Consider the following 26,070-nt stretch of genomic DNA (forward strand, 5'->3'; position numbering starts at 1 on the left):
AAAAGTGTTTACAAACAAACGGCGAATAGTTAACGCAGAAAAGTGGACGAATTTACTATTAGGAAGATTATATTGGTTAAATTTCTTGCGGTCAATCACCTCTGGAGAATAAAGGAGAAGCAATTGCAGTTTACTCTGTATTCAGAAACATTGATAACCTTTTTCATTGTTTGCAATTCCGTGACCACGAATCACTACCGTTTGCAACGGTCTTGCTGGAAGAACGACAAGTTCACCAGGCGTAAAACAGCACAGTACATGTTCCAACTGGGTACAAGAAGTCCTATTTACTTTCAATTAAACACTGAGAGTAAAATGAAACATCCAATCGGCACACACTGGTACAATATGCATACCGTCCTTTGCTTATAACCCGGGGACAAATGATGCAGGGTTTTCCACGATTTATTGGTCAGTTACGATGATTTTTTGGTGCGTTCCCACGTTTTTTTGATAGTATTCCATAGATGTTTGGTTCGTTTCCATAATTTATTGGCATTCAATTAGATATCAATACAATTGGACCAAAAAAATCTGGGAAACGGCAAAAAAATCGTGGAAACGCACCAAATAATATGGGAACCAACCAAAAACTGATGGGAATCAACCAATAAATCGTGACTAACCCTGTAAATGTGATCCTTGGATTGTATCAGCCATGTAATATTCTAATTGGATTCTAATTCTTATAATATTCTGAAAGGAAATGAGTGCAAAATGTTGAACAAAACTCTCATTCACTCCATAGCAACGTCCATCGCTAAACATTAACAATGTTCAATTTAACTGTCAAAATTTTCCCATGGCTTTCTGTCAATTTATTCCAAACGCATCGACCTGTTCTCTTTCAAAGACCTTGATTTGTACTCTCCATGTGATATATTTTATGTATTTGTGATGTATTTTTCTACACCACGAACCCTGCATCAAATAAAGCTTGGTAGGAACGCTCATTTTTGCACTATAATCGTTATTCTTTTCACTTCCAGTGTTTTTTAACACTGTTCATCTTGCTCTCAACATCATGTCTAAGTAAATTAAACTCCAAAACTACCCAAAAATTAAATTTCTTTCGCACAAAATGTCACCCCAAATGTGTACTGGCAAGCCTAACGCATGAGCTTTCTGCCTGCTCTCCCCCACCATAGAACAACCGGGTGCGCTTGAACCGAGTCCGTCAGATTCCATTTTGATCGAAGGCAACTTTCAGCCAGTCCGACACGCACCGCTCCATCGCTTGCCAGTTGCGATCGACCAACGGCTTCGGACGCTTCTCGTCGACCAGGCACGCTTGCCGCACACGCATGTTGGCTGCCCACCAAGTGGAGAAAACATCGCGACACAATCCAGCGTACGGCGAACGGCAGCGGAACGTGAAAGCATCGAAACAAGTGCAGCGTGTAGTAGGTTACACTTACCAGCGTTGTGTTGTGTTGTGGCACACCAGCGTTCTTGGTAAGAGGTCCATCTCCCCTTCTTTGGGGTAGCCGACCTTGTGTGTGTGTTTTGCGCCTGCTTGGAAGTCAGCAGTTACTGGAGGAGCGGTGTGCTGTGTAGGTGAGCTTTTCGTGGGTTCGTGCTAAAGCAAAGTGCTCCAATAGTGCTACAACCATACGTGTTGGTGAAGCGTTCTAAGCGCAGAAAAAGAGAAATCAGGCACAGTGACGAGTTTTTGTTGTTGTTGTGTTGTGTTTGTTTTGCAAGTGCGATATCTATTTTCTAGTTTTGATTATTCTGACTGCAAGAAGGCAAGCATTATACCGGTTCGGCCGGAAGTGTTGAGTGTGAGCGAGCATGTGCGATCAACGGGCGGAACGGATCGTGATCGCATCACAGAACACATCTTTAGTCGCACTGGGCTTAGTGGTGTGTAACAATAGCTAACAAAACAAAACTAAAAAAAGCGAAACGAAAACACTATGTGATGTGGTATTTATTTTCATATTAAACCCTGCGGCAGACTGTGTGCGTGCACAATGATGGATGAATTACTGACGTGTGGAGTAGTGGGTTCAAATACTAAATTGAAAAATAATTGTGTAAACTATCAAAGTGGTTGCTTGTACCATGCGGACATTGGGCCTCATCGCGAACGAAAGTCGATAACGGAGTGGATAATTTAGTCGATCGGTTAGCAAAATTCCAATGTTATCCAATTGCGTTTTCTCAATCAGAATCTTCGCTAACCGATCGGTTTGGCAGTGGAGTGGAATGGTGTTTGCCGCCATAGCAACGTGGTTAAAAAGTCGAGCAGTGGGATATGCAGTTGAAACCTTCATATAAAAAAAACCATTTCAGTCGGTTAGCCATATCTACTGCTCCACCCCAGTTGATATAACAGTGGAAAACTAAATAATTTTAAAAACCATGTTTAACAGCTTGCAAAAAAGGATGTTTTATCGCTGTTTGAGTTATTTGAGATGTTTTATCATTCGAATTAGCTAAAATATTCTTTTTTAGAAAATTTAAATTTACCTGTTTTTTTTATAAACAATCAAAACACATAAATTTAGGTTTATAACAGGTATCTAGTTTTTATAGTTCAAGCTAAGAAATAAGAAACCAACACAAGAAATCCTTTTCTGCTAATCCTTCTCTTTTATCCAACCTTATGTTATGGTTTATTATGTTTTGTTATGGCTTTATGGCATGTTAGATTCGGTTCCGACACGTACATACAACGAGATTGAGAAGACCAGTAGGATCACTTGGTACAAGAAAGTGTAAGCAACTCATATCCGTTGGAGCGGCGAGTTCCGGTCAGAATCGTTTGCGTTGCCTTGTACCTATCGAAGGTGTTGTGCTTACTTGTACCTTCTGGACTATTCCCAAAAACTCGGGGTTACTTATGGATGGCTACAGTCCGAGAATGCTCGGATTGACTCACACATCGCTAAGTTTCATGCCTCGTGACAAACGCGTCACCCAATGAACTTTTTTTGTTCATCCATTTAAACGAATATGTAAACTTGAAAAGCATTTATACTGAATCACATAGATTACAATTTTAACGTAGTTATTTTATTTTTAACAAATCTGACGAAATCATCATCGTATGTGTGGAAGCACACTCATTGTCGTATCAAGCTCGCCAGGTTTCAGTGGACAGGCCATGTTAAACGCACGAACGACCCAGGTGTTGTGCAGGGAGAGGGGGTGGGGGGAGATTTCATCTCTTGGCTTTGAATCAAATACACTTTAATTTTTTTCTTGGGGGAGTGGGGGGTATTGGTCGGAATTCGTCATATATGGGCCCCTGTAGTCTTTGAGTCTCTTCGTCCATGGAGCCTCTATCGTTCATGGAGGTCCACGATGAGACTACTGTACACACCATATATGCTGGACTTTATATCCACGGAGCCTCCTGCGGCCAATCAGTCCGCTTACGGTTAAATCCGCAATTGCGGAGAAGGCGTAGTAGGTTTAAATTTAAGTGGCCAGATGACTTGGAGGCATCAGTCATTAAGGAACAAAGCGTTAAAGTAGTGACCAGGATAATGGACTGGCGAGGGCGAGAGACCGTGAGCGGTTTCGGACACTCCTTATTGCACGGAATAAGTGTACCGCGTTGTTTCAATATATTTTTGCACGAGGGCGTAAAATACGGACGTTCACGGATCCAACGTTCGCGGTGGCTGGAGTTGATGGACGCACATGGTGCATGGGACAGGACAAGCGTTAGTGAAGGTGGCAAGCTCAAAAAGGATTCAAACCTCGTCCTCCAGTTCATACGATTTTGTTTCAACTAGACTTGTTCAGCCTACAGCCCGTTTTACACTTTACCCGGATTGTTTGAATAGGCCTACAGTCAGTACTGTCTAAGGCCTGGTGTGGATTCTTCACTAGATGGTCCGTAAATAAGCCAAATTTACTATTTTATTCATTCCGCAAAACAACACCTCTAAATGTAAACAAAAGTGTGATTGACAGATATGCAACATCAATGGCTACTCGAATCGGAAAGAGTTATCCACCGGTGGAGAAATTATCTACCGGTGGAAAAAATTATCCACCGGTGGAAAATAAATTCCACCGGTGGATTCGAGCAAATTAACCGATCGGATAAATTTTATCGACTTTCGTTCGCGATGAGGCCCATTGTTTAAAAGCAGTTAATGCGAGTGGTTTGTAATGGAGCATGTCATCTGATTATAATGTTTTTTTGTTTTATTCAAAAAATTGTATGTACGTCAACCTTTGTCATGTATCTGTATGAAAATCATATATAAGCAACAACATTTTCTAATACGCTTGCAATCAATATAATTCTAATAGGAATCGCCGTCTTCCTGTAATTTAATTATTGCCATAAATGGGTAATTTTTCACACCAACTTCCCTCCCCAACGCAACGCTTGCTCCGATGCATTACTAATATTATGGATGAGCGTTATGAATCAATCTATTTATTTACTTATTGGAAAAGCTTACCTTTAAGCGGCTCATTAAGCTTCGCTTTTACCAAATCCCAGCCGTTTGCCGGACTGATGATATAATGGTAATGCTGTTTCACGCGCACACCCCCCAAAACAACCACCCTTTTGCAAACCTCGGAGTCCAATTTAGACCGAGATACTAGAATTACATGCCAGCCAGCCAGCCAGCCAGCCCCGGTCCCCGTCGTCGTCGTCTAGTCGTTACGCCAGCCAAAAGCATAATTCACACCAGACGCTTTGCCAAACATGCTTCACATGTTGGCTCTGACCACTGAAGGGGAGAGAGCAAGATGGAAGAAACAAGGGGTAACATTTTGGGGTAAAATTAAATACCAACACCACCTGGCATGTGTGTTCGTGTGTTGGATTTATGCTGTACACATACGCTGTACATACACGTTTCATTTGTCAAGCGTTCGTTTGGCGAGCGATCGAACATAGAAAGAAATGGTCGCACACGGTGTACTGAAGCCGGCGCTATTTAGGTTACGGTGCCATTAATAATCGAGCAATTGGTTGATCGACGCTGATTCGGCGATGATGTTGCCGGGCGCTGTTACTTCACCTCAGCGCGTTTCGGTGCGCATTTTTCAATCAGTTTTTCCTGCCTGGTGCTGATGGAATTTGGCCTTGAGCTTTGGGTGAGCTTCCTCTGTTTGTGTCTGTTTTTTTCCCCGCTCGCAGCTGGCGCCTGTCTGGTTGGTGCGCCAAGCTCACGTTCGAGGTGTTGTTCTGTAATTGCTGGGAGAGGAGAGACTATTAGCGGGTGTAGATAGATGATTAAGATAGTGCCGCGTTTGCTTGTGATACGGAGCAACGGAAAGGGCAAGATAACGCCGCTGGCTTTTAATTTGTAGGTTGGATTTACACCTCTCATATAGCTAGGCTATGATTAAATGATATACGTTGAAGTGTTCTAAGTGTATGAATTCAACGACATGCAAATGTGTTCAAAAATTCACCTCATTGGGGCGTGTCTGGTAAAAAAAGCTCAGCTTCATGCGACACTTGTACAAACACAAATCGAAATAAGCTAATAGGTACGTCTGTTTTTTCCACACATTTTGCGCCATTATACTCCTGCCAGAATATTGATCTACTAATACTAGTACCTTCCCCTTAAAGTACATGTGAATGCCCCACTATAGACAGGCGAAAATGTAACCATAATAGAAGGTTGCCTTTAGCATGCTCAAGGTTTTCCCAAGTAAACGAACTCATTGACCTTAACCACCATCAGCAAACGATTGCTCTATTTCCACCCTCCAAAACAATCGTCATTAAAGGACCCGAACAACACCAAAAAAACACTCAATATGTGTGTGTGTATATAGCACTGTTTTGCATAATAAATTCATTCCCATCATGGTTTCAAAAACTGTAATCCAATTTTAAGGAGACGGCAACGTGGACCACTGCCACCACGTGCTTACGGGTTTTATGTTCCCGGCCGGGTGTTGGTCCTTTCGACCCCTTTCCCAAACCACAACAAAAAAGAAAGAACTACACTACACCGTATACGTGTCATGACCGTACCACTACTACTACTACTACCACTACCACTTTCGGGTACTTACCCATTTCGGCACAGTGTTCTGTTTTTACGAATGCATTGCAACACACACGGCACGCCGCCGACGCCACCACAGTAACGGAAACATTATACTTTCCGGTTGGGCTCGTGCACGTTTCACATACCACGCTTCACCCACTACCCCTCTGTGGGGGGTGGGCATTTTTGTGCTGATTCTGTTCTGTCCCGGTGTCCGCATGTACCGTTTCTTTTGATGTTGCGAAGGTGCTTCAAGTGGAATGTTCTTATTTGGGAGGGAGTTTGGTGTAAAATGATGCGCTTTCATTCGATGATACTCTGTAAGCGAATATTGAGTAGGAAGATAGTAGTGCTGTTGCTGTAAATTGAATATTTAAGCTGTTTTTTTTCAATTGAAAGCAATATTTATATAATTTTGTAATTTAAAAGCTCGTACGGAAGATCAGTATTTTCCAAATGATATCAGCTTGTAATGCTTCCATGTATAGTTAAGCCTCACCGTGCCAACCGAGTGTTATAACACTATTCCAAGAATTCTATCGATTAGATAGGCAATCAATTGGTGTGACCCTCAAGCGTTTTATTGCGCTCATGCTTACCAAAGGGCCGGTTGGACATAACATCGCTTGTTGAAGTTAAATAATCTGACCTACTGAAACGGTTTACGGCCGGCCACACAAGGGTTCGACGAACCGGGCAGCAGCAACATAGCAAGCAACGCCCTTCGAAGGTTCTTTGCTGCACTCGGGTTCTTCCTTCTCCTCCCCCCTCCCCCTTTAAGGCCAGCGAGCCTTCAAACGTCTTCATTTAAGAGCAGGGCCCCTGCTGCTTACCTTGTGCTCTTTTGTAGGTCAACCGGGTTGACCGAGCGAAGCGAAGGCCAGGGAGGATGTGCCACCTGTCTCGGAATGCCATTATCAAACGCACCTCACGCCGTGTAAATTCCGACCTGCCATCGCAAAGAATCCATCACTAAGGAAAGAACCACGAACCAACACAATGTTTTGAGGCTTCCTTTGCCCTTGGCCGGCCGCCTAGCAGACCGATTTGACCATGGCGACCGACGTGAACAGGTTTATCGGAGCGCGAACCTGCCTGCACACTCCCAAACCAAAAACCTATTAGCTGCCCTGTGCACGATGAGCACGATGAGCAAACGATTGGCGACGAGTCGACGGAGCTGGTGATGATGATGATGATGATGCAAAAACGGTCAGATTCCGGTTTTTCGACTGCTCGTCGTCGTCCGATCGGGCTCGTCGCTTATCGTTGCGTTGAAGTTGTTCGTTTGCTGCCGGAGATCGCAGCGCGTATGCAGAACCGTTTGACGCGTTGAGCTTGGAAGCTATCTTAAGCGTGGCTCTTTAGCAAATGTCGGGATGTGTCATTGCCAAACCTAAACCTATCTAATTTGCTTACGCGATGCAGATTGGCTCACCAAGACGCAAGATTTTATCGCACCAATCCTTGTCCCTGGGAAGCTTGAGGCTGCTTTAGTGCTATTTTTATTACGCCGCTAGAGAGTGTGCCGCTTCCTCGGCTGAAATTGAAAGCCTTTTTTCGAACTTTTTCACCATACTTTGTTATCTTCGTGGTCTCGGCTGTGAACGCATGGTGAGTAAATTGTAAAGTCTTTCTTCGTAATCAATTTCACAAACGGGTACAAATGTTGTGTTATGACTGCTTTTAACTTGAACTGAAGCTAGTTCGTTCGTTCAGTTCGTGATGAAGGGAATAACAACAACGTTTGATTGTGTACAACGATAACAAAACAAAATCAAGCTTCACGTGCCACCCGTGATTCGGCATGGCGTTTGCAACGGTTCGTTTGCATTATAATAACAATACTTATCGTCTCGATAATTCACCACATAAACCACCCAGCATGCATAATTCAGATAAAATGCACCCCGGGTGTAACAGTTTTTGCAAGTCTGATTAATCACAAAAGCTTTAACCGCCAGCCATAATTCCGCTGTCTGCTGATTTGCCAATAACCTGGTTTGTTTTGCTAAAATAAGTCAAAGATTAATCAGTTTGCAATAACACAGGGACGGCTTATGACAGCACTTGTCTAATCCACCACCTCAAAGGAAGTATAAATTATTCCTTTCGTTCGTTATGCTTACGAAAACACGAACGGAGTGTGTTGCACAAAATAAACCCGGCGCATGCAAAAGTTCTAGAACATGCATGGCGAGCCAGATGCAATCGACAATTCCCCACTGGCTCCGGCAGCAGGTGCAACCGGATCAAGCAGTGCGTAAAAACGGTTACCTCTCAGCATCATTGCGCAAAAATATAAGCCAAACCACACGTAAACGCACCACCAACCGTCGGTCATTTACTTACGCCCGTCTCGCAGGGGTAGCCCGCGTGTCTGTCGCAAACCGCCCTCTTGCGTTCTTTGCGTTTTTGCGCTGGGCCTACTACGACAGACCCTGTTTGCGGTGTTGCTTAACCTTAGCCTGCGTTACTTGGACCACGCGCTACAGAGAGCGCAGCCCAAAACAAACTCAATATTGAATTTCCCAAATACCCTGTAGGCCCCCGCCCGTTAGGAGCCTCGGATGTCTAGCAACCTAGGCCCGTACGTATCATTTCGCGTCCGCTTTTTTTGATTGATATTGCATGGTAAAGTATGTTGTAGTATGTTTCCTACTCACTGCACTACATCCGTTGCAAAGGGCGGTGTGCAGTGTGGTGCAGCGATTGCAGCCTGCACGATGCAACGCTGCAATGGGGTGTGGGTATTGAAGCAGGACAGGGAAGCAAAAAGAAGAAAAAAACCAAAGCTACAATAGCCACAGTAAAGCCGGCCACAATTGCATTGCCTTGTTGGGATGGAGGGCGTGGGAATTGCGCCTGCACGGGAAATTGGATTCGTGTGGGGATTTTCCAATTGTTTCGAGCGGTCCGTGATGCGTTCTAGGAAATCTAATTGGATTGGTTGGATTGAGGGGAGAAAAAATGGTTGTAGAATTGAATTTTGCTGTTTCGGAATTGTATTCGATATCTGTTTTTAAATTAAATTAAATTAAATTAAACATTTGTTTTTAAGCGTCGAATAGAGTTTAAAAATATAAAAACCTTTTTACAAATACCTGCTTCAAAGTAAAGTTATAGTGTTGTGCATGATTATACACTTGTGAGTAAATTTAAAAAGGTTGTCAATAGTTCTATTTCACTCTGGAAAACATTTCCCGCTGAAAAATGATTAAAACTCTCACTTGAACTAAGAAAAATCAAAATTATAACCTTACTTTTGAAAATTAAATAAAATTAAATTCTTAGCAAAGCAAGCCCCTCAGCTATTGCCGTCTGTCGATGTTATCTGACGACTTTTCGCTGCTGTTTTTCACTCGTATCGTTTACCTTAACCCATGTTGATCCCAGCCAACCCGCCGACTACCCATCGCAGCCCATCAATCAGCTCATCACAGCTTTATACCGTCTATTTTCCCAGCGCAAACACCCGAGCTGTAGGCATTTCTAATTTAGCCTTTTAATCAAACGGGCGCATCTCGGCTTGCTGCTGCTTCCCCGAAAGGGAGCGATCAAAACAGCCGTCACAAGCCGTCTTCCCTTCCCGTCTGTGTGAGTGTATATGTGTTTTTTTTACATAACGCACTCATTACGCACTTTAATTTCCCGCAAGCGCATCGTTTCCCGCGTTAGGATAAAGAGTGATGTGGCTCCTTGTTTTCTTTCTCTGTTTTTTTACGATCCCCTCTGATGATGGGAACCGTTTACCGGTGGCGCACTAAAGGTTGGATGGAAAATTCGGGTTGAAAATAATGTTGCAATTAATGGCAAGCAGTGAGCGTGCGGCAGTCTTCGTGTGATGATGGGCTTCGGATTAGATTGGCGTACTTATGCAGCGAGAGCAAACAGTGGAGCGAGAGGAGCTATTTCATCACACACACACAAGCTACACGCATGATGCTCTAGGTTAAAGTTGCACGCATAAAGAATGGCTTTCCATAAGCCCTCCGAGACGCAGTTTCGCAGGGCAGTAAATATTCCTCCACTAGCACGCGTAAGCCCTTTTGTTCGTGCCGGTTGTCATAATGTTGTCTGGCGCCGGAGAATGCACATGGCTACCCTGTTCCCTCATGCTCTGCACCATCTTTCCATCGATAAACTGCTGGCTTGAGATGATATGCCGTGGCATAATAATTTCTGCCAGTGCCGTTGCAACGTGCTTTTGCTAGAAGCTTCCTCGGTAAGCTACGCTTAACCCGCGCCTGTACTTTAAGACTTCAACCCCAAAAGTAGCCCTAAAACAAACGGCCACTGCTTCCGCAATCGAACGAACGGCGGTGGGTAAGCGGGCACTCGTTAGATGCCCCCGCTCTCGTGGGCCATGTTGCTGGGGTTTTGGCTGTGGCTCTCTGTCTTCATCCTGCCTGCTCGTGTGTGTGTTTGCGCACAGTTAGAGCACAACAGTACATAAAGGGGTGAGGGTTGATGCGAATATTACTCAACCCAATTAAAGTCCTACCAGCCCACGTACAGTCTCAGCGTGTGTGTGTGTGTGTGGATCACTTTCAAAACCATGCCACATTTTGACCGCAAATGAGAGAGTATCAGTACGAACGGGAGGCTAGCATAAAGCAGCATATAAATACACTTAACAGACACGTGCAATAAACTGTCCCAACCACGTTTTTCATGTGGAAGGTGGAAGCCCTTTAACACACCACACTCCACCACCACTGGGCTCCCCTTCTGGCAGTGCGTTTTTGTCGTTTCTCCTTCAACCAACAAAACACAAGGGTTATGATATGCGAACAATTAAAAGCCATTATTAACCTCGCCGCAGACGGGTCTGTGTTCTGCCCTTCGATTTACGTTTGCTGCTGTTGGGGTGTTTGCTCTTTCTTTTCCCTTTAACAAAAAAAAAACTCTCTGTGGTAATTATGTTGGTATGTTCTGCTATCAGCTCTATGTTTTTTACCCCCAGTTCCCAGTGCCTCAATCATGGAAGGGTGTGCGAAAAAATAAAGCGAAAATAGTAACAACAGCAAAAAACACACAATTCGCCGATACTGTACGGCAACAGGGATGAGCAAACGATATATTTTAACGTGCATGCGGACACTGATGTAATGAGAATTGTGTTTTATTATCATCGGCACCATAAAATATGCTATCGTAGCAATTAAGAGTATATTTTTACGGACGAAAAAGGAGGGTGTTGCGCTTTCCAATTTACGAGAGAGCGAGAGAGAGAGTGTGTAAAAAACAGTTAATAACTTTAACAGCCATTGCATGTTTTTTGCAAATATTTTTCCTTTTTTTTTGGGTTCACAAATTCCCATTAAAGTACCTTTTTATTATGCTTTTATTGTGTTGCACATTTCGTGCCCTTTTTGGTGTGTGTGCAATATGCTAGCAAAAGTAATTAATCACGTATAAGTTTCCGTCCATCAGAACGCGACATGTGTATGTGTGTATGTGTGTGTATGGGTCTAATGACGAGTCCAACTAATTAAAACAAAAAGTGCTCTTCAAGTGCTCTTACGCCGCTAATCACTCACAGAGACAACCGCAGGCCACAACAAAACAAGCTCCTTGACAGATGTGCTGCTGCTTTACCCTTTGATGGCCGCGTCACCTGTTGCAAACTGAGTCTCAGAGAGACGCCGAGGAGTCATCAAATCCTTGACACTCAACACATGAAGAGCCTTCGCCAATGACGAGTTTCTGTTGGGTTAGCATCAAAACTCAAGCGTGTGAGGATGGGTTGTACATGAATCACCTCGCCACCGGGCGAAGGTTGAGCCAAGCTCTTCCGTCTATCTTTCCATCGAAATCCGTGTGTCTGTGTGTACATGCGGAAATTGGATGCGATATTAACCGGCTTCAGCTAGGCTTCTCATGTAAAGCATGAAGAGTGAGCAAATTGTTTCTTTTCACTTCTAGAATGCGTACAGAAATGGGGCCGGCAAACCGGTGTTTTAGACAAATTAAAGTAATAACAGGGTAACAGTTGCACGGCACAGGTGTGTGGAGCTTGTTGGAAAATTTAGATATGGAGCAGACCAAAGTGGAATGACGCTTGGAATGTTGTAGGAAGTGAAATAAGGTATGGTTGAAGGTAATTAGGCAGTCGAGAGTACTGAAAATCTTAATTGCAGGCTGAGTAATGCTCTGCTTGAGTTACGACCCGCTTTGAGAGCATTCTACAGAAGCTTGGAACTAGGTTATGTTCTGGCAAGAACTTTTTTTGCGAAATTATGCGTTAAATTAGTAAAGCCTAATTTAGTCTTCTTCAACATTGTCTGAGTGATTTTATTATATCTCGAGAGATACTACCTAATCCCGTTGCATTAGTAATATCCTTGATGTATTCAAAGTTGTTCTAGAATACAATAACGCACTCTAATCTACTCATACTGTAATCTATTTATTTGCGGACAGAGCTTTCACACACTCCAGCAAGCCCGACGTACGTCATCAGTAAATAAAAACCCGTCATATCGCCCCGTATTCTGGCGTCTATACCGAACCGATCAATTTACTCAATTTACACAAAAAGCCGGAACAATCACTCACCACCACAAATAGCGAACAGTGTAATCCACCGCAAACGATTCCCCGCATACCATAAGGCAGACGAGTGAGGTTATTAACACGCATCGATAAGCGAACATCGAATCATAGAGAAAGACCCCCGCAGCTGCCATAATCCGTTCGCCTATCGACAATGATATTGATGGTATTGGGGTTTTTGTTATTTTTTTCTTCTTTTGCCTGTCACACACACACCCACAGCAATAACTCTAATGACACTCATTTGTTATCTCTTTAATAAGAATCGATACACTGTAATTAGAGAAGTGTGCGAGTGGGCCCGAATGCGTCTGATAATGACCGTTTGCCCTGCCAAGACACTTGGTAGAGGTGGTTGGCTCGTGGTAGTTCACATTCGTACGTCTCGGTGTTGTCACCTGTACTGTGCTTTCTCGTTATCTCACACACGCTCTCTTCTAATATCTCTCCAGTGTGACTGATTAGTGTTTCTGCAGAATCTGAGCCGGAAGAGCGTGCCGCCTGAGCAAACATTAGAAAAGCAAACTCAGCAAACAAGCAAGCGCAAAGATGACGGGCAAGTTCGTTGCCTCGTGCAAGGAAGAGCTGGAGGTCCGAAACTGTGGTTTCGCCCATCTCCCGGCGGAAGAGTTTGTCAAATCGCAGGTAAGACAGAGGGACCCATAAAATAGGTGATGCTGTAACTGAAAATCCGCTCCTTTTCCCTTCTTCATATTCCGCAGTGGCAAACCAGAACCAAGTCAATATTCTTCCTGCTGTACCGGTTGGCGCTGGCCATCTTCTTTACCGGCGTGGTCATCAACTCGGTCGTGGTCGCCGTGGAACGGGGCGAGTTTAGCAAATACTTCATCTATCTTACCCACTGGGGCATACTGCTGTGCATGGGCACGACCATCATGGGTGCGATCCTGGTGATGGTTTGGCACTTCCATCCGGAGTATTCAGGTAAGCCGTGCAAAAAAGAACACATTCCCGTTAACGCAGCGGCAAGAGTGCAAGAATGGGCCAGAAAAGAATAGTGCGTACAGTTAGCCCTGTTTCGTAAATGCGTTTAGTAAACAGCGTAACGGTAAACAGCAACCGTGTGACAGATCTACTTCGGAATGGGGCACTTAAAACCGCACTCAAGGACGAAGCTATTTGTCAAATCCAAACTTTGGGCGGGCTGTGAGACACCTAGCAAACAGGAAGTGCACGAAGAGATTCTTTCTGCATATTTGCGGGTTAGTGTTATGTGGCCAAGCAACAACATTTAAAAAAGCGGGACGTAAACTGACATTTCGAAGGTGTGAAACAGATGTAAAGTTTTGTTACGTTTCGGCAGGCTTCATTCGTGTTAGTGAATAATTCATCACTTCGTAACAGGTTGCATTACACTTATAGCCGAAAACAACGCTTGCAACAGATAGCTTGACTGCAATTTTTAAGTGAAATTTCCCAAATAGGCAAAATTGCTTAAACAGCCAATTTTGGCATGCTAAAGATCGCTGCTTGCATTCACCTTTTGCAGTAGATAAACAGGATCAAAGTTCCAGGTGGTCCTTCTAAATAGCGCCTAAGCAGCTTCCTTATGTCAGAGTGCCGGGGATTGTATTTTTCTTTGTGTTTTATTTTCAAGCTAGCGTCATCAATGAAATAAACAATAGGATTTGCTTTGTACTCAAAAGAAGTTAAAGGTTTCGCACCTTTGGTTCCGGGTTGTATGTTCGGAAGTTATTGTTTTCACTAAGCTAGTTACGTTTGTCTTTTGTTGACAAAACTAATGGTTTTTGTCACTAAGTTCCTGTTAATGCTTATACTATTCCTGCTTTGGGTTATAATGCATAAACTGTTCCTGCTTATGTTGTACATTTCGGTAGGTTCTGTTAAGTGTGTCACAATTGTTTTTATATGAACGGTGTGGCCTGAATTCTTCTGGTTGCGTTGCTATGATATGATCTGATTTGCGCTGAGTGTGTTATAATGAATGTGTTGCAATGGTGTGATTTGGCTTTTAAATGTGTCTATAGCTGATAGTGTGTATTATAATAAGTTCTGTACAGCAGATATGCTACAATTCCATGAGATGATTGACGGCACCAGTCTTTGACACATTGACAACAGCCACCTCGTACCGATGTCATGCATTAAAAAGCTATAAAGTTCCACCAAGTGCGGCACACCTTCTTCTTAACAAGCCTTCAAGATACATCATAAACCATACATATCAGGCTAAACAGCCGCTAGGTTCCAAAGAGTACCGAGTGGTAGTTAAAAAGCGCCATAGTTCCGCAAAGTACTTCTTATCTCTTAAGCAACCACAAAGTACGACATTGCAACGATTTTTTGTTAAACAGCCTCACATCAGCTATCGAGTTCGAGCTGGTTATTTGGGTTTGGTCTATAAAACTAGAAAAATCGGTCATTCTAATTTTGTGGTACATTTTCCGGATAAATCTAGCCGTTTGTGTGAAAATGCCATTCTACTATGGCATGTCTAAATACTGCCATCACAGAATGTGACTTATTTTGGGCAAAAATTGCGTTTGTTTTGTACCACACTGTAGTGGTGCAACAACAAAAGCTGGATCAAAACAAACCCTCAAAACGGCTTTGAGTTCGCTTTTGAAATTCATATTTTAACATAATTTATCGTCTGTGCAGCTACTTTCTCCGGAAGCATTGGGCATGTCTTTTTTTTGTGTGTGCCAATTTTATCTGCTAATCGCCGTGCGGGTAATATGCCAAAATATGTGAGCATGTATCGTTAACCTTTTTAAAATCCCATCCAAGCAATGCAGCGATGTGGGGAGAAGGTTAAGGGGTAAAGCTTTTTGCAGTTCAGAGACCCAAGGCACTAATTGATTGATACACCGAGGCGGGGAGTTGTGCTTTTGTTTTTCTTGTTGCTTCAAACCGGTCTACCTGGAGCATGAGAGCTTTTCGGTGGTTTTTTTAAATATTTTTCTTCGAAATTTCCCACTACCACGAAAGCATTTCGTTTTTGTCGTATTTCTCCTCCCAATCCCTCCCCACCCGCTTTTACTTGGAACGAAGATGTTGATCGATGTCGGCGACAGTGCTTTCAAGTTCAAGTTCAAGGGTTGGAGACAAGGGGCTGTACGCCCGTAAGGCCACCGCCTGCCTTGAACTGTGTGCGGCCGTGACGGAAGCGGCATAACAACAAAAGCGGCTTTATCGGTTGGGTGGAGTTGTTTTAGACGAGCGATTGAGCCATTACTATACAACCATGTCACGTAAAGTTGTGCGGGGAAGTTTCTGTTGTTTTTTTGTTTTATTTTTGGATCAGGTCGGTCGTTACTTCGCTCGGGGGATGAAATGGTGCTTCCGAACACATTCTGATCGAAGTACAATTAAGCTCATCCGCATCCGCAAGAGTAATGACACTGCGCGATTGTAAGCAATAATAATCGACCCCGAACCGGGACAGCGTGAGTGTGTCCGATTCGGGTCTTGTATCCGGGTGATGGACGCGTTTGTCATAGGGCGGAAGCGCTCGTGCGGTTCGAGTAATGGCCATTAGAACGCGCATGATGATCAATAGCTACATAAATGCTGGCGAGGTGATTAGACGCTTCCGGCATAAGTAAGGGGCTATAAGTAGGGAGGTTTGATCGATCAATTGACTCCCAATTTGAAAGGGTGTGGTGTGGTATGTATCGTTTTGCTATTGAATATTTAATGCCAATAACCTAGATACACAAGGCTTTGTTGGAGGGTCACTTCCATGTAAGAACTCAGCTTACATCTCTTCATCTCTTTTCAAACTTGCCAACTAATGAACATGCCAAAATGTAGGGGAAGATAGGTAAAGACGGACACCTTAAGGAAAATGCTAAAAATCTATGAATATATAAATACAACGACCATGAAAATATGCATACATTATCTAAAACATTGAACTTTGAACTTTGCGTTTTGAAATATTCGGGTAAGACGGACACCTGATATGGGAAAGATGGACACCATGAAGGGTAAGATGGACACCTTTAGAAAACGTAGAAAATTGAAGAGTTTTACAGTATTTTAACATATCCTATTGGTTCCACGTCCTGGTACGTTTATAAACCAATTCTTGGCCTATTGCAACGACGATTCATTCAGCCGTGAACTTAGGAATTGTAAGCACCGATTCTAATAGATCGTAGAATGCAGAATCTAAGGCATTTTTTTTAATATCCGGCTCTAACAGTGCACGTTGCCTCAGCTTACAGAACAACAGTTTAAAACTTCGCTTTAGGAAATTGTTCCGCAGAAAGTCCGCGACCCCAGCATATTCGAGGGACTTGTTAATAGGTCCAGCCATTTCTTACACTGAAGATTGAACTTTTCGATATCTGTAAACCCATAGAATCTCATGTATTGCTGAACAAATTCATATCAGTACTTTATCTTTTTTTTTAAATTAAAGTTGTCCAAGTCGTGACAAAATATTGGATTTCGTGAAGTGCCTCATCAGCGTCGGGCGAGTAATATCATAACGCATGACTGCTATTTTGACCGGTGTTTCATTTCTCGCTTATTTCAATACTTTCTCTAGTTGCTGATTGGTTTATAGCTTCGGAATCCTTCCTTTTCCTTATCCTTATCCGGCGCTATAACCGCTTTGCGGTCTTGGCCTGCCTCAGGAGTGTCCGAAACCGCTCACGGTCTCGCGCCTTCGTCTGCTAGTCCGTTACCCTTCGGAATACACTGCCAGCTTCGGAATACCCTCATTTAAGATGTTTGAAGGAATATATTCATTACCAATTGATATAAGAAGTAAAATAACTCCACAAATTCGGTGTCCATCTTTCCCTACGACAAAGTGTCCGTCTTTCCCGCTTTAATGTCAGGATGTTTAAACCAGCAGTAAACAAGATTTTTTTATTTCTTTCATTCCCGTTCCTTCGCCAGTTTTTTTGCTTAATAATCATAACAAATCGTTCATGTAATAAAACTTCCGAAAATATAAACAATGCAAGCTACAGAGCTTAAGATCCGCAGTAATCAAATTAGATCCACAAGGGTGCGCACGATTGAAAATTTGCTTTTTTTGTGAATTTAACCAATTTTGTATATACAGCACAAAAAATATTCTGAAATGTGTTCAGTCCTTCGGAATCCTTCAGTTTGGATTCTACATTACTCGAAAATTACCTTTTTCATGCATGGAAGTTTCCGTCTTTACCTACCTTCCCCTATCAAATTCATTTTTCAATATTCACAGCACTCCTCTGGTTTTATGCAACAATAATGTGCCCACTTTTGCACGCTAAAACCGCTCTTCAAATTATGCTCTCCGTATGAATGATAATGGTGCCAATTTCGTACAGACACACACACACATTCAAATCACGTCCAATCGCTTATCATTTGCGTGTATTTCATTTATAGCAAATAAAACACAAAAATGTGCAAACCGAGCAGCAAAAGCAGCAACAGTGGGAACAGAAGTGAACAAGACAAGATATCTCCATTTGCAAAAAAATGGAAAGAAAAGCAAGTGGCAGCGAAGAAACAAAAGATGCGGCATAAAGATGAGGACACCGCATTCGATTGCAGCATGATAATGATCGTGATGGTCCTCCAGTGTTTCACAGCTAGCTAGAGCAGACATGTTATTGCAATCGAAACAGAAAAAAAGGATAAAGCAACAAAAGTAGAACATATTGCAAATTGATACAAGCAGCGAGACGTTCTTTTCACCTCGGTTAAACCACTTGGTTGGCAATAAATTGTTCAAACATATTTCCTGTGGTGTACCTTTATTCCTTTCAATACAAATCCACACTATATGGGTAGGCAATTTAATTGTGCGCGAATCAAGTACGCAAAACCCCAAAGAAACCGTGCCCAAAAGCGGATCCGCCAATCCGCCAAATGGCCTCAATTCGCTGTACTCGCCGCTTCCTTCTGAATGCATAATTGCTTTATTGATGGTTTCTTCCTTTCCTCTGCTCTCGCCGAGCTGCCTTAATATTGCCTCAATGTCATTGGCAAAAATCGAGCTTCTACCGTTACTTCTGGCCGTGTCATGCCGGCCTCGGCCTGGTCGGAAGAGTTCGGTCCCAAAGCTCCAAACCATTCGAAAACGGACTCCCGCACTGATTGGCCATTGCCGTCACGTTCTCTTTTTTTGTGTGCGTTTTTAAAGCCTTTTTGTTATTGAAAAAAGGACAAAGCTAATAACATTACACTTATCATACGTTTGCATTTGCGTAAATGAAGGAAGATTGCATGCGGAGAACAGGAATAATGATTCGAGTTTTTTCCCTATTTATTCCTATATTATTTTTTGCAGTACACTATACCAACGCGCACTGTAAGCTGTACAATTGCACACTTGTTTTCGTACATTTTTGTGCTCTATTTTTAAGCTTCCATCGCTGCAGAAGTTGCAAATGATGCTGTTTTACCAGGGGGGAAAGGTGGTTGTACAGTCGCAGTCCAATCCCCTTCTCCACACAGAATAGTAATTTCCGGCACAATTATTCCACCCTCCACAAACTCCTTCTGTATGTAAATGTTGCTTTTTTTGGGGAGGTTGGTTTGAATATAATAACACTTCCATTTCAATGTCACTAACGGGGTTGATTTTATTGTGGTCCCATCTTGTTTGATGCACGTTTCGGAGACAAACGCCTCATTTGGTAGGCTTCTTCTTTGTTAAGAATGTGAGAAATTGTTGTGAGTTTTTGTGTTTACTTTTTCACTGTCAAGCGCTTTTCGACACTGCCCCAAAACACACCACACCACAGTGATTTCCATTTTTCATAGCACAAATGAACCTTCCCAAGGGCAAGCGGCGCTAGGAGTGAACGCACTACGCGCTTTTAAAGACCTTGGTTGGTTGGGTTTAAAGTAGTGTATGGCACTTACTTTCCTTTTTTGCTGACATTAAACGCACGGAGAAGAACAGCACGGAAGCAAGAGTGGAAAAGGGGTTTTTTGTTCACCCGATAGCACTTAAATGTGATAAAATAGTACGGGAGTGGGCGCAAAAAACGTGACGGGAGCAATTAAGGATCATGTTCGATCGAATGGCATCTATAAACGCATAACAGTTGGTTGTACTTTAACATTGAAAGGGTACACAATTCTGCTAAATTAAATTTAATAAAAAGGAATAGGGGAAGTTAGGTACAGAGGGACAAGTTAAGGAAAATAGTAAAAATCTAGGGATGTATAAATGCAACGACTATGAAAATGTGCATACATTATCTTTATCAGAAAGTATGTTGAATGTTTTAAGTATGTTTTATCAGAAAGTATGTTGAATGTTTTAAGTTTCTATCGCTTTTTATGTATTTTTATTGAAATAAAAACATTTTAACATGTTGGATACCTGATATGAGAAAGATGGACACCATGAAGGGTAAGATGGATACCTATAGAAAACGTTGGAAATCCAACAATTTTATATTACTTTAACAAATTCTATTGCTTTCCACGTCCTGGCACGTTCATAAACCAATTCTTGACCAATTGCAACTACGGTTCGTCCAGCCGTTAATTTAGGAATTGTAAGAGCCATTTCTAACACCTTAAAGAATGCAGAATCTAAAGCATTACTGAAATATACGGCATTAACAGTGGACGTTGCAGCAGCTTACAGAACAATAGTCTACCACTTCCCATTTTGGAAAGTACTACGCGAAAAATCCGTGACCGTAGCATTTTTGAGGAAATTGTGAAGCCACTTTTTTCACTGAAGATTGAACTTTTTGATATTCGTAAACCCATCGAATCTCTCATATATTTTTGAACGATGTCTTATGAATGCCTCCTATAACAGGTTGACTGATAAGTCCCCGGTCTGACACATAGATGGCGCCGCTAGTATTAAATGCATATTATTTTTATATAGTACCAACCTTCAAATGATTCGTGTCAAAATTTGACGTCTGTATGTCAATTAGTTTGTGAAACAGAGCGTCTTTTGTCAAGCAACTTGTGTTATTTTGTTGTTCCACCAAGACAACGCACCGTGCCACAAGTCATTGAGAACGATGGCAAAAAATCATGAATTGGGCTTCGAATTGCTTCCCCACCCACCGTATTCTCCAGATCTGGCCCCCAGCGACTTTTTCTTGTTCTCAGACCTCAAAAGGATGCTCGCAGGGAAAAAATTTGGCTGCAATGAAGAGGTGGTCGCCGAAACTGAGGCCTATTTTGAGGCAAAACCGAAGGAGTACTACCAAAATGGTATCAAAAAATTGGAAGGTCGTTATAATCGTTGTATCGCTCTTGAAGGGAACTATGTTGAATAATAAAAACGAATTTTGGCAAAAAAAATTGTTTTTCTTTGTTAGACCGGGGACTTATCAGCCAACCTGTTATTAATTATAGTGGTCCACATCGTGACAAGATATTGGATTTCTTGAAGCGCCTCATTTGCGTCGAGCGAATCATCAAGCATATTTATATCTTATGAATACCTTTTCTAAGGTATTTGACGAAATATATTCATCGCCAATTGATATAAGAAGTAAAATAAATCAACAAATTCGGTGTCCATTTTTCCCTACGACATAGTGTCCGTCTTTCCCGCTTTGGTGTCAGGACTCATAAACCACTAAAACAAGATTTTTTGTTGCTTTCATTCTCGTTATTACATTAGTTTTTTGCTAAATAATCACAACAACTTGTTTATGTAATAGAACTTCTGGAAATATAAGCAATGCAAGTTACAGAGCTAAAGATCCACAGTAATCGAATTAGATCAACAAGGGAGCGCACGATTGAAAAATTTGTTTTGTTTGTGAATTTATCATATTTTGCATATATTATGCCAAAAATGTTCTCAAATGTGTTGTTTTACTTTAAGTTTGGATGCTGCATTGTTGAATTTTTCGAAAATGACCTGTTTCAAGCATTTATGAGAAGTGTCCATATAAGCCGCAGTGTCCGTCTTTACCTACCTTCCCCTAAAACATAACTTTAGACTAGATTAAGCTGGTTCAAATTAATAATCAAAACTAATATCAATATTGTAAAAAATAACATAGTACAATGTAAACATGATATCAAAAATCATTATTTCTATTTGTTTGCTTTAGTTTCTTCCATAACATTTCAGTATGATATTTATTTTAGTATCTTCCATCACTTCCAATTAATTACTCCATTTTTATTCCTTCTTTTGTTTCTCAATTTATAATTTCTTGTTAGTTTATCTTTTTTACTTTCTGAATTAACTTTCTTCTCTTACGTTCTTATGTTCTAATAATTACAGTTTTTATTTTACACGCAGCTATCCATATTTATTCGTTGTTTAAAAATACTTAAACTATTATTCAATAATTTAAATAAAGAAAATCTATACGATGTTCATTGCAAAAACTCGCATCTCGAAATCAATAATTCATTTGATTACCTTGATTTCATTTGCATGTCAAATTCATCTTAAAAAAAATCGGTTTATTGTACGTACGATTATTGTTTCATGTTTTACTTTGCCCATCGAGTGTTCATGTTACGAATTATGGTTTTCATACCTTTTAAAGGCAAACATAATCCATCCGCACAGAACAACCTCCTTTGTAATGGAACTTTTATTCATTCAAAACGTGTATTGTGCAATGTTGGATGGATGATGGTTGAACGGCAACCACAACAATGGTTCACTTTCTCACCCTGCGCTGCACTGCTTGATACTGCAGTTTAGCTTGTGATTTATTTAATTCACGCTACAGATATGCAGTGTACAATTATGTGGGGCTTTTGGTTGTTGTTGTATTGGGGGAAAACCTTCAGCAAAGCCTTCGGTACCATGTCGGTAACAATATGGGTCATCTCTGTAAGGGTGATCCTGCCAGTCATTAAGTAAACACCATCGTCCAATCGAGACAATCGTCCCCTTGCACGAGGCACAAGATTTTTGCATTCAAAATTGGATATAATATTGTTTACCTTTGCGTCGCTTGAGCGATGACCCTCGGACTGCATCCGCACTTTATCAAACAAACGGTGCCACTGTTTCAGCAAGAGCCCACACGCCCTCAAGGGCGTGTGTTTTTTTGTTAAATGTCTTCTACAAACAGATCACCCACGCATTGATACTTCCATCTCAACTGCACGCCTCGAGACAGTACACCGCGTACGGGCAAACAATTCACAGCCACACCGTGTAGAACCGCGGAATGCGTGTTGCGTAAAGTAAGTGCGCCAAAGTGTCTGCGATCGAATCGCGATCCGGTTGCGCAAGCTGCCAATTGACGAGGCGTTCTGTTGAGAGGGTGGTTGTTTTGCAAACGAAAGGCTATTGTTTGGGCCCTTTGCTAGACGCTATTTCACTAGACAGCATCCGTCAAAGCCGCGGTTTCGTTTGCATCGTTTGAAGAACTTGCAATCAAATGTTGCAATGTGGGAGCAGTATGGTACAGTAAGGTGCAGTACTTTTTCTTGCACTAAGCCCTTTAGATATAACATTCCCGAGGGGGAAGAAGGGTGCAGAAATGTGCAACAAATACGCACAATAGGGGTTGCAAAATCGTTGTTTTTTTAAAATATATGTGATCTGATACCAATGTGTTTCATGAGAAAATATATGAAAAGAATGAAAATGCCAAGGAAGCAGAGTTAACAGCACAAATTCGAACATTATCTAAATACACAAACCAAAGAGTCCAAAACTTCAAAATAACCAATCTCGAATGAGAAATAGTTTAATAATTAAAGTGAATTAAATAAAACTATGAATAAAACAAAACAGAAAGAGGAAAAATAAAAAACTAGAGTAAAATTTAGCATAAAATATATGATTCTTCAAAAGAAAAAAAAAACATGTTAAAATATCATTTCAAATCAAATACTACAAACAAGATGCACAAAACATAAATGAAACATGCAATTAAAGACAAAAATCCTTACAATGGTATAAAACTAAAGACTTGTAAAGACAATGGTATAAAACTAAACTATATCTTAAGAGCTCTTTGCTTCTAACACTAATTAAACAATTTCCCATATGTTAATTGCCTATTTTCAGAGAAAGTATGCAACTCGGACGAAATGCCAAACGCGTTCAAAATCTACTGGATGCTGCACAACATTACGCTGATCCTGTCGGTGTGCATCACCATCATCTACTGGGCGATCCTGCACAATGGTACGGACACGCATCCCTCCCAGTAATTCGCTCTTAGCTGACATCGCTTTTCAAATTCAAATTCTTCCCTTTCCAAAAAATTCAAGAATCCATGCCAGTCGATCCGAACAACATTCTCATTCACGCGTGCAACTGTGTCTTCATGTTTCTGGATCTGATCATCGTCGCCTACCCGGTCCGAATATGGCACGTGCTGCAACCGATCACTTTCGGGCTGGTGTACTGCATATTCTCCGTCATCTACTATGCGGCCGACGGTACCGATAGGTAAGGGATAACAATTTAAGCGACGGGCAGCGCATACTGAGACCGTGGGTGACTACTATATTGCCAACGGCAGGGTACATTACGACGTTACGACTTCTCTAGCCATTGTGTTCATCGCACGGTGGAGTCGCTGTTATGCAGAATATGAACCCGATCGATACAGTGATTAATGATGCTTGCAGTACTTTAGCCGTGTGCGTTAACAATCTCACATGGGTGAATATAGGGGGGGGGGGGGAGAGTTTGCCAAACGTTTCGTGATTAATATTTGTTAAAATTGCATGCAATCAACCATGTTCCACGGTAATTGCGACAGAAGTACGGTAGCGCCTCAGGGCCTTTCACACCTTTCACACTACCGATCAATGCTGATCTTGGAGCAATGAAGTATAGAAACAAGCCGCTGTTACGCAGGTGAAACATCGAGAACGAGATACGTTTCACTTGTTTCGTGTTTTTACATTAGGCCAAGCCTACAACTTATCTACCAGCAAACGACTTGTCAACTGAGCAACCGGCTTTCCGCACGCTCAGTTCTGCTGACCGATCAACCCCGGGGTGTGACTTTTAGAATCATCGGAACACACTGTTCAATATTGATTTTGCAGTATTGAAATTGCAAGTTGGTGAGAGGTGTACAGGAACGTAATAGTCACACAAAAAATCGAAAGTAATTTTAAGAGCACGGCACATTGACGTCAGCTTGTAGATGAAGGCACAACGACCGTTGAGAACTGTTTGCTATCTCGTTTAGATATGATGATGGAGTGGCCATCATCAACATTATTCAGACGTTTGCATTTCAGTTTCTTCTGGAAACTCTCATCAAGCCAGTTACGTAGCACGATGCAAACTTCCAGAAGGTCTAATGGTCCCGCGCTGCGAAGAAATCAGCTGCTAGTGTAACAAAGATCACATACCTGCTCTGCATTTACTGCTACCTCCAGACCGCCTGAAGTTTGCATTAAAATTGCATAACTCTGGGCAGGAGATAGATAAGGCGCAACCTATCGTCGATGCTTCCAGGAAAGGGGGTAACCCTCCTATTGCCACTCACACGTTTCCCTCGTCTTTTAGAGCCGATAGCACCCTTTGGACTTCCTCGTGCAATTTGCCGTGAGCATAAGCAGGGGGCTCCGGTGTGCTACACCTCCATCCGTGGATCTGTATGGTGCGATCATAACACGATCGGTGGGTAGAAATGGAAACCTGTTTGAAGCTTATTACAACTCCAGCTAAGCATCAGTGGATCAGTAGGTGCCGCCATTCCCCCCCCCCCCCCCTCATCAACCTGCTTCCGAAGACAACTTCTTGTGGGACTTGCAAGCCATACGGAACTGGAGCACTGGTGCGCTTGAGAGAGTCTATTACTGTGACCACCAATTGCTGCGTTTCAATGAAGGTCACCACAAGTAACTCGCGTACGATCCGCAACAAGAAGGGGAAACTCAACTTTCGGATATTCATTTCACTTCAAAAACTACACTAACGTGAATTGTTTTTTTTTTCTCTCTCTCTCTCTCTCTCTCTCTCTCTCTCTCTCTCTCTTTCTCTCTTCTCTTCATTTACCCTTGACACTTTTCCTTCCTCGCACAGATTCGGCCGGCCGTACATTTACAACGTTCTCGACTGGAACGAGCCGGGCAAGGCGATGGTGACGGTGGTCGGTACCATCCTGCTGGCCATGATCGTACACATGCTGATGTTCGCGATCTACAAGCTGCGGGTGAAGATCTACCTCCGGTACTTTAACCACAAACCAATCATCCCAACCAACTCGACGCTACAGCTGCAGACGGGCAAGTGCGATGGCATTTCGATGGTGTACGGCAGCGACAATAAGGCGTTCAGCATTAGCGAGCGGTACTGAGCAGCGGACGGGGTTGGTCCGGGGCAGTTCCGGACACTGGGGTTGATCGGAGCAGGTCCATGCACACCTTTAGCTTACGTACGACGGGTTGTACGCACTTTTAACTGGACGGTTGTCCTCTCTTGTTTTTTTTCGGGGTGATTTAAAAAAAATGGAAAGTCAAAAAAAGATCGAGAGACAGATGGTATTAGATGTGTAAAGTATTACGTGTAAGTATTGTTTCGGTACGTTGTAAGAGTTAGCTGTGATTATGTTAATAAAAGAGACGTTATTATGATTTTTAAATTGTTCTTCTT

The 26,070-nt window shown here is 42.2% G+C and overlaps 1 protein-coding gene and 1 long non-coding RNA gene across 4 annotated transcripts; one reads left to right on the forward strand and one right to left on the reverse strand.

Moving 5' to 3' along the window:
* Positions 1-1,225: 1,225 nt before the first annotated feature.
* On the forward strand, positions 1,226-26,059 carry LOC120956961 (protein rolling stone-like). 3 transcript variants are annotated; one of them, XM_040378814.2, is made up of 6 exons: positions 1,226-1,557; positions 12,998-13,190; positions 13,268-13,490; positions 23,518-23,637; positions 23,724-23,904; positions 25,501-26,059. In XM_040378814.2, exons 2-6 carry the CDS (start codon positions 13,095-13,097, stop codon positions 25,772-25,774), a joined length of 894 nt encoding a protein of 297 aa, XP_040234748.1. In that variant the 5' UTR covers positions 1,226-1,557; positions 12,998-13,094; the 3' UTR covers positions 25,775-26,059. The 3 variants fall into 3 exon arrangements, with proteins under 3 accessions (XP_040234748.1, XP_040234750.1, XP_040234749.1); XM_040378816.2 differs by having other exon boundaries at positions 1,226-1,553; XM_040378815.2 differs by lacking the exon at positions 1,226-1,557 and adding an exon at positions 12,810-12,923.
* LOC120956962 (uncharacterized) lies at positions 3,012-8,701 on the reverse strand. Its single transcript, XR_005751882.2, has 2 exons — positions 6,013-8,701; positions 3,012-5,176 (listed from the first exon to the last, which is right to left on the reverse strand). It is a non-coding gene; the product is annotated as an uncharacterized LOC120956962 (long non-coding RNA).
* Positions 26,060-26,070: the final 11 nt, after the last annotated feature.

Source organism: Anopheles coluzzii, chromosome 3, assembly GCF_943734685.1.
Source record: "Anopheles coluzzii chromosome 3, AcolN3, whole genome shotgun sequence".
NCBI classification, from domain to species: domain Eukaryota; kingdom Metazoa; phylum Arthropoda; class Insecta; order Diptera; family Culicidae; genus Anopheles; species Anopheles coluzzii.

Coding starts and splice junctions, on each gene's coding strand:
- LOC120956961 (XM_040378814.2), top strand. CDS start 13,095: ATGACGGGCAAGTTCGTTGCCTCGTGCAAGGAAGAGCTGGAGGTCCGA. Junction 13,491..23,517: donor CTTCCATCCGGAGTATTCAG/GTAAGCCGTGCA, acceptor GCCTATTTTCAG/AGAAAGTATGCAACTCGGAC. Junction 23,905..25,500: donor GCGGCCGACGGTACCGATAG/GTAAGGGATAAC, acceptor TTCCTCGCACAG/ATTCGGCCGGCCGTACATTT.